Source organism: Malus domestica, chromosome 08 (assembly GCF_042453785.1).
Source record: "Malus domestica chromosome 08, GDT2T_hap1".
Lineage (NCBI taxonomy): Eukaryota > Viridiplantae > Streptophyta > Magnoliopsida > Rosales > Rosaceae > Malus > Malus domestica.
The window spans coordinates 13730865-13739707 of NC_091668.1; the positions used below are offsets into that span (position 1 = coordinate 13730865).

Genomic DNA, 8843 nt, shown 5'->3' on the forward strand with positions numbered 1-8843 from the left:
ATTTGATAAAAAGAGGGTTTAATTTTGTGTGTTAACTTATTTTTCACATCAATATGTGATGAGATATGTAATGAGATGCTAGCATATATTTATGATGAGATATGTGATGAGATGCTAGCATATATGTGATGATATATGATGAGATGCTAGCATATATTTATGATGAGATATATGATGAGATGCTAGCATATATGGGATGAGATATTGATTCAACCGTACATGATAGGTGGATCCGGCTAACATGCCATTTCCTATTGGTTTATTTCACCTGGGTTGCTCATTCCTGTTAAGCTATTTGATGTAGCATAACCGTAAGACTATTATTTTGGTTATGGTTTTGATTTATAGTCACGCCTGTTATTTTCTAGGAAATTAAACAGGTATTACGGCGAGGGGCTACTATCTTTGGTAGTTGGAATTGGTTTGAAGAGTTTTATTTCACTCACTCACATTTTTTGTTTTTGTACCCCTCCAGGTTCTAGCAGCAGAGTTCCGTATCAACGAAGATTCATGGCACTTTTTAGCATATATGTTTTTTATGATGGTATAATCATTATCTCACCTTACTGTACTATACCTATGCTCTGTATTACGCGTGAAATAGGTCCAGATCCGCTCACCGCGCACTTGTGTACTTGCGCACTTTTAGATTTTAATTTATCACATTTTATATATTATCACACTTTATGGCTTCGTCACCTTCCAGGTGTTGGCCAGCATAGCTCGATTCGGAGTCCTAGTAGACATTTCGGGTCGGGATATGTCACCTATAGCATTATCCTTATATATAACTTACAAGAGAGTAGTGAAGAAACAACTGATTACTTTAAAGAGAAAATTATAATCATCTTCAGGAAAAGGACAATGTACAGTTTGAGGCATACAGTTGCAATGGGACAAAGCTAATAGGCACATTTCTAATAATCTTGTTCAATATTTACATCTTTTTAAAAATAAATAGAGAATTAAGCGAGATTAGCTTCCTAAGGTCACAAGACGCAAGCATCGGCTTCTACTTTAGATATGAAGGGCAGAAAGACTGGGGCAACATGTGTTAAAGCTTAATCTGTAGGCTTTTCTAGAATCCATTTTTTATGAGGCGCCAGATAACATGAAGTATCCCAAACATGCTCCCTACAGCCACAGCAAAGTAGCTTCCTGGTAATTACATTGCTGCTACCTGAAACTATATAAAAGAAGTTAACCGTGCAGAATTCAGAATTTCGGAAAATTAGCTTAAAGTATGTCAATATATGCACTTCAAAACACGCAATTTTTTTCTTCTTTCTCTAAACTTCTTAAAGTTGAGACAAAGACACAAAAAGAAAATTTGTGATAAACAACCACCAACAGCAATTTCAGAAAATGGAAAAGTAGTTGTTAAGAAGGAGAAGCTTACTGTTTTTGCCTAGCAGAGATAACAGAGCAGACCGTCTGTATGAGAGTGAGCACTAGAAGAATAACAGCTGCAATGATTTCTTTAGTTGTCCAAGGTGAGTTGAAAAAATGTTTTATCAAATATTCCATCCCTCTGTGCCTGAACATTTTGTAGTACTTGGTCAGGTCGTCACAAAGAGTGGCAAAGTAGAACTCCTCCGAGTCCATAACGACCCCATCCGCTAGGTTCTTAATCATGGTACACCCCTTACTGCTGTCACCTAGCTTGTTTTCAACAATTCCATTCTTAACAAGCAATTCCACGTCTTCTGGGGTTTTCATAAGAACGTTCAAGATGACAACATAATCGTTTATGTAATTCTCAACTTTCTGGCATAGGCTTTGTTCATAGACAAGGAGATTTGTGAGTGTAACTTCTGATTGATCACTTATTGTAATTTTTGGAAATTCCAATACCCCATCTTCAAATCTTATGTCAAATATATTTCTACTAGATCCCACCTTAAACTTGACTCCAGCGCGGTACAACTGTGTCATGCTGGGTGTGAGTGTGAGTAGAGTTTCGAGTGGCCCTTGAGCTTGTTGTACATCCACTACAAATGATGATGACCTCATGCTAGATATGGCTAGAGTTTTAGATTGCCCTCGAGCTTGTGGTACTTCCAATACTGATGGTGGTGGCAATGGATATAACTTTCTAACAAAATCAACGAAATGTTCTACCTCATGAGGAGGACGTATTTGGGGCAAAGCATCTTCCGTATCTTTTAGATACATTAGATTTTTGAAGAAATGGTGCGAAAGATCAATTATGGAAGTCGTCTCAGTGTCGACTCTATTTCTCTCCTGATCAAAAAGATCCACAAGAATGAAAAACGGCAGTTGATTTTCAAGCATCCGCATGTCAGGCCATACATCCTCTAACATCCTTGGTTTGTTGAATATCCGGTCAGTCGGAACTCGCAATTTCTTGTAACGAAACCTCATTAAGATCTCAATGATGAAGGCCGCATCCACTAGAATGATTCTTACAAATTCATCACTGGTAAACTTAATGGTCTCTGCATAGCAACTGCGCAGCACTGCTTCTTTGTCCCTTATTCTTCTTATGCAGTACTCCAACTTAACATCGGTACGATCTAAAAAATCTTTTAGGTATCTATATTTGAGCTCTTCCATGGCTTTTAAGGTTTCCTTGCCATGGTGAAGGGGGCCTATAGAGACTACTTGAGGTGTGTAGGCCTTTTCACTTACACGTCGTAGTCGCTTAGGAACTCTGTAGATACAACACGAAGGAGACAGTGGAGGCAATCTATCCAACTCCTCACTCATCGAAGTTACTAGTGGATCATGATTGCTTAGTTCCATTTTGATGTGTTCGTGATTGTAATGGATGTCAATGATGATATGAGGTTCCTAGAACCACAATTAACAAACATTTCATTACTTACATTTCGATATCCTCCGACCAAAATAAGGTGAAAAAAAATTGAAAGATTGAGAATCGGGTAAGTTTGGCTTGTTAAGTTCATATAAAAAAAACTTGGTCAACGCTGTGTTCTTATTTTAAATGTTTGTTTTATGAAGTTGCCTTTCCGATAAAAGAAGATAAACTAACGCTGTCTCTTTCAACTGTTTGTATATTTGGATGTTTCTGTTACAAAATTACTACTAGCTACTAGCTAGATTTTGATGTTTCTGTTACAAAATTTCGACCATCTTCATGGGGATGAAGCTTGAAAATTTAAGCTAGAAAATTTTAAGTCATAATCCAGAAACTGCATTTCTCTTCCAGTGGTTATGGCTTAAAATTTTAGCTCAAGATTACTAAATAATGATTTTAGTCTAGTTATTTATTTTCGGTAACATTTTAAAAATAAAATTTATGTAGATTATCCTAATTTATTTTTATGCACACCAAAAAAATATTTATATTCCCACAAATAATTAAAAATCGTTACTTAGTATTACGATCTAATGGTATTCCTCTTCACTTGTAAGTGAAGGTCGTATGTTCGAATCTCGTAGATGGCGAATTCGATACCAAATTAGGCTGCCCATTGTGTGGCTTAGCCGAATTCCCGTTCTCCTTAGTGTAGAAATATCAATGTACTAAAAAAAATAAAATTAAAAATCACACAAATACGCAAGTATTTACAAAGTTTTTTTTTTTATTTATTTATTTCCTTTTTGGTTAACAAACGAAATTATCTATACTAAAGGGGAGGTGGTGGGTTTAGCCTCACAATGGGCTAGCAATAATATGGTTCAAACTTGCCTTTGGCGAGAATCGAACCTAACACCTCTCACTTACAACTAAAGAGGAATACCACTAGACTATAGTACTAAGTGGCAAGTATTTACAAAGTTTTAAATAAAATTTGATTTAAATAATTATTTTAAATTATTTTAGACGCTAGATCTAATTTTGGGCCGTTAGGTCTTTTTTTAATCGTTAGATTTGATCTCATTTGATCACAGCGGTTGGATTATAAGTAAAAACAAAAACAAAAAATTGAAATATAACAGCTTGGTGGGTCCAGAATAATTTAAGCCAGACTTTAGTTTCTAGAGGGAATCTAGCTCAAAGATATATTTTCTCGCCAAGGCTTATTTTACTCTAATAGTTGAAGATGATTTGGGGGAGGTATACAGCGTATATTTTAAGTTTTATCCTATGAGTCGGAGATGTTCTTAAATATATATTACACATTAAAACCCATATTTCCATTTAGTTGACATATTATAAAGTAGAATGAAGCAAGGAAACGCAAAAGATTGTACCACAAATTCTTGTTCAATCATGAAAACTTGGGCCTGAGATATAATAAATAAAAAAAATAAACGACGTTCAATCAAAAACATGATTGGAGAATTGATAAATTACAGGTTAATGGATTATTTTTGCTCATGTCATAGTTAAGGTTAATTACACTAACACACTTTGAGGTTTATTATTTTTTACAAAACTCCGACAGGTTTGAAATATTACACTAACATTGCTTGATGTTTTAATTCACTTTCACATTCACCCCATAAGGACGAAATTACCCTTCTATTTAATTATCTAAAATTAAAAATTTATAGATAAATGAATCAAATTCAAAAAATTACATTTAAACATTAGAAAGGATTAGAGCTCTTGCAAGATGGCATGGGTTCGAACCACGTCGATGGCTAATCTAACATCTAAAAAAAGGTCGTACCCAGTGCACAAGGCTCCCGCTTTACGCAGGGTCTGGGAGAGGTGAATGTCGGCTAGCCTTACCCCCATTTATAGAGAGGCTAATCTAACATCTAATATAACAAAATCTATTGTTTGACCCAAAAAAAACATTAGAAAGAAAAAAACATAAGAAATCCTCTTGCAAGATTTATCAATGTGGGAAATCGCCATCTACAGGTTGTGGATGCAATAACACCAGACAGCATTACAGCAAGAGAAGCAATGGCTATACATGTTATTGCCTGGTGTGCAGAAAATAACTGGATGCGGATGCAATAACACCAGGCAGCAGGCACCTATTGAATCCTTTAGTGAAAATGACCTTGTGTATATATGCTCTCTGGGTGGAGCATGTGAACAGTATGAGATCAAGAAAGGAAAATAATCGCTGCTTCCCTTGTTTTCAAAGTTTTAATGCTGACATTAGGAGGGTGGGGGGTGGTTCTAGCTAAGAAATTTGCAGGGAAGAAGAGGTTTGCTAATATAAGATATGCATCTAGGGTTTCTTTTTAATAATTTTTTTTCCTATTTATCTATAAAAGTTTTTATTTTTTAAATAATTAAGTACAAGGGTAATTTCATCCTTAGGGGATGGAAGTGAAAGTGAATTAAAACATCAATGGGTGTTAGTGTAATGTTCCAAATCTGAGATATTTTTGTGGAAAAATGATAAACTTCAATGGGTGTTAGTATAATTAACCCCAAAGTCTTTAGTTGATGTAGGAGTGTGATATATATGCCATTCTGAGTTGTTTGAGTTAACATAATTTTGGTTTGATGTGTAGAATAATATAGTCTGAATAAACAAATTAGTGTTTTTAAAAATTCTAGGAAAGTTTGATATTTTTAAATCATTTTATTTTTGTTTATCTTTTGGACTAGGATTGGTTTCGTGGTGATCAATTTTTTGCTTGTTTGTTGATATAAGGATATATTTATAATAAGAGTAGGGGAATAAATTGATATCGAACTTACTATCTACGAAATTAAAAATCTAAAACCTTTAATTAGTAGTACTAAGTGACTTTTGAACAATTAATTAAGTATATAAATTGTCCTGAAACCTCTAGTGTTTCCTACGAATTAGGGTTTTATGTTTTTTATTTAAGCCTACGTACGAAGTTGTATTATGTAATCTTTTATTCATAGTATCATTTAAACTCCTGACTTTTTTACAATCAATTTTTGTGTGAATTTCGGATTAATGAATTTCAGTTTGTCTTCTCGAATTTGAGTTTTGCAGCTGGTTTAGATTATTCGTATATTCCGCTGCATCAAAACTATATGGCCTGTATTAACTCTATTGAACACGGAGCTATAATAATATTAGTGAGCTTCTAACAACGCAAATTCTGAAAGAATGATAAACGTAAGCTTCCAATACTGGAAGAAATCATAAAATTAGAACATTAATTCCCTTCTATCGCTGAATTCCAAATGGATCCCACTTTGCCATGAAACATAATACAGAAGCTAATAGCTTTAAGAACTAGACATGTCCTTATCTGAGATTATAAATTGAAAACCGAAAAACTAGAAGAAAAAAAAGTGAATTCGCACCTTGATCTAGTAGAGATGTGTAGAAAAGCTCAATACGCGTTGCTCCTCTGGTAGACATGAAGTTTAATTTCTCTCAATATATATAACATGATGGAGCTATTTAATTTATATAAAAGGGAGTTGCCATAGGGAGTTAGGTCAATTGATCAGAGCTTCCTTGCTATTTCAAGCTCAATGGCGATGGTACGTTACAGGGTTTTCCTTCAGGATTATCCTGACGATAAGCAGATGCTTGTACGCATCCACTATTTATTTTTCCCTACAACTTCCTTTTTAAGATTTCAGATTATCTTATTCATTTTATTATTGTTAGAAATTCGTTTGTTAGTGTGTTGAATGGAAAGTTTAAAGTCACCACATTTTCCTCTTAACTACGAAGCAAATAATGTCTATACAAAGGCAACATTCATAATTATTAATGTATCATATCATATATGAAGAGAACGCGTACAGACAGTCCGACTTTGACCAATTTCACACAGACAACATTCATATATTAATGGAAAAATTAGTATCCGGTCTCTAGTTTTTACTGTTCATTGATTAAAACCTTATTAGTTCTCAAATTTTGATTCAAGTCCCTAGCATTAATGTGATAATGAATTTACTTGTTTATTATATAATTTTTTAATATAAAAATTAGTAATTAATTTAGGGTTTAATACTCACACCTCTATTAAACTTCTAATTAATTTTCAATTCAAACATTTCCAAAATAATAAAAAATTAAATTAAATTAAGTTTGTACCTATTAGTTTTTTTTTATATATAAAAAGATTCTCAATTTTTTAATCTTAAATGTACCCATTCATATAATTTTTCAATTTTTTTAATCTTAAATGTACCCATTGTCAAATATATCAATTTGTTATATGTAAAATGTTCCCTTTTTTTAATATAAAATCCATTCAAATTTTTTAATCCATGTTTAAACTTATATGGGTACATTCTTTTTCGTTGATTTGAGAATGTATCCATGTTTTGGTACAATAACTTTTTTTTTTTTAATTTTGGTTAATGTACCCATACATATATGTATATATATATACACACACACACACACAATATAATAGAGAGTATAATTTATATTTTATTATTTTTAATCCCATAAATTATGGGTTTTATTTAAAATCTCATTAATATAAACAATTACAAATTTCAATTTTTAATTTTTAATTAAAAAAACATAGTAACTTACATTATTACATTAATGTCAGGGACATGAATCAAAAACTAAAAACTAACAAGATTTCAATCAAAGAATATTGATAGCTAGAGACCGCATCTAAAATGTCTCTATATTAATACACACACACATATAGGATCAAGAGACAAATACTTTTACACTCTTTTTAAGCCCTTTGATTACATAACATCCAAGGGTTCTTATTTATTCATTAAATGACATGAATGCTTATGTGAATTTTAACTAATAATAAAGATAAAATAAAACTGAAAAAAACATAAAATCTGGAAAATTAAAAATATAATTAAAAAATGAAGATAATTTAACTGAAATTGGTTGCCCCATTCCCATTTCTATCAAGACTTGGATTCAGACTTTGAACCAAAGCAATCACATGCATGCGCAACCAAAACACCGTCTAAGAATTCTTCCTAACTGCATTGCACACGTGGCCTAAGAACCAATTCTTCTCAGCTCATCCAACCACTCGCATTCAGTTGGAAATATAGAAAAAGGAATTCAAATTAAACAAAAAAATTGTGTTTGCTTATATGGTTAGGTTACTCTAATTTCTTGGTAGTTCTTGTTCGGGCAGGAATGTCACCCATGAGCGTTCCTGGCTCGAGCACACAACTCCCCGTGGAGTTGGCACTTTGGTTGACTGTCTCGTTCTTGCTTTGTTCGTCGGGCTGCAAGAAGATGACATAGTTAATTCTGGAAGGTGCCTTTATCAGGCCTTAAGTATAGGCCGTGAGGCTCACAATCAAAACTAACTTAAGTGCTAAGGCGTGCCACTGCCATCTCAGTATGGCAGATGTAAAATGAGTAGATTTAAGCCGATTACTTACGCCCAAAGTTACTCTGACTTCTCATTATCAAAGGATTGTCGTGGATGGGTTAAGTCCACATTAGATTCTTTTCTATGCCTTGAGATCAATGACTTTTGTTTATCTTGTATGGTAAAAGGGCAGAGGTCTCCGGATCTAATCAAGGCATTAAGTGGATTCACTCTTAAGATAGTAAAACCATTTAACTAAAACCAGATCTGAGAGTGAGCTGAACTTTGGATCATTAAAAGACTTAAAATGATTTGAATACATACTAGGGAATTCATTACAACACCAGATCTATGAACTAAAAGACAAAAACAAATGGGATCGGGCAATGCTAGACCTTTCGCCGTTTCTTTTCTTTACAACTACAAGGATCTGAGGGTTTTACAAGATGATGGATGACAAATAAATTTACACAAGAGAATCGATACTACTGGTGAGCAACATAGCTATTAAACTAGACAAAAGATGGCTTTTGTGAGGGCTGATCCTGAAAAAGATTGAAGTTAGAGGCTGACTACAGCTTCGTATGCAAATCTGGCTTGAGCAGAGTTTGTGTATTTGTTTGTTTGATTGGTTGAGTGTCCATGTCTTTGGGCCATCTTCCTCCTTTTATAGGCGAATTAGCCTAGCTGCTTGC

The 8843-nt window shown here is 33.6% G+C and overlaps 1 protein-coding gene across 2 annotated transcripts; it reads right to left on the reverse strand.

Moving 5' to 3' along the window:
* Positions 1 to 803: 803 nt before the first annotated feature.
* On the reverse strand, positions 804 to 6413 carry LOC103441461 (UPF0481 protein At3g47200-like). 2 transcript variants are annotated; one of them, XM_070827009.1, is made up of 3 exons: positions 6185 to 6413; positions 1400 to 2814; positions 804 to 1180 (listed from the first exon to the last, which is right to left on the reverse strand). In XM_070827009.1, the coding sequence occupies exons 2-3, from the start codon at positions 2764 to 2766 to the stop codon at positions 1177 to 1179; spliced, it is 1371 nt and encodes a 456-aa protein (XP_070683110.1). In that variant the 5' UTR covers positions 2767 to 2814; positions 6185 to 6413; the 3' UTR covers positions 804 to 1176. The 2 variants fall into 2 exon arrangements, with proteins under 2 accessions (XP_070683110.1, XP_070683109.1); XM_070827008.1 differs by having other exon boundaries at positions 804 to 1186.
* Positions 6414 to 8843: the final 2430 nt, after the last annotated feature.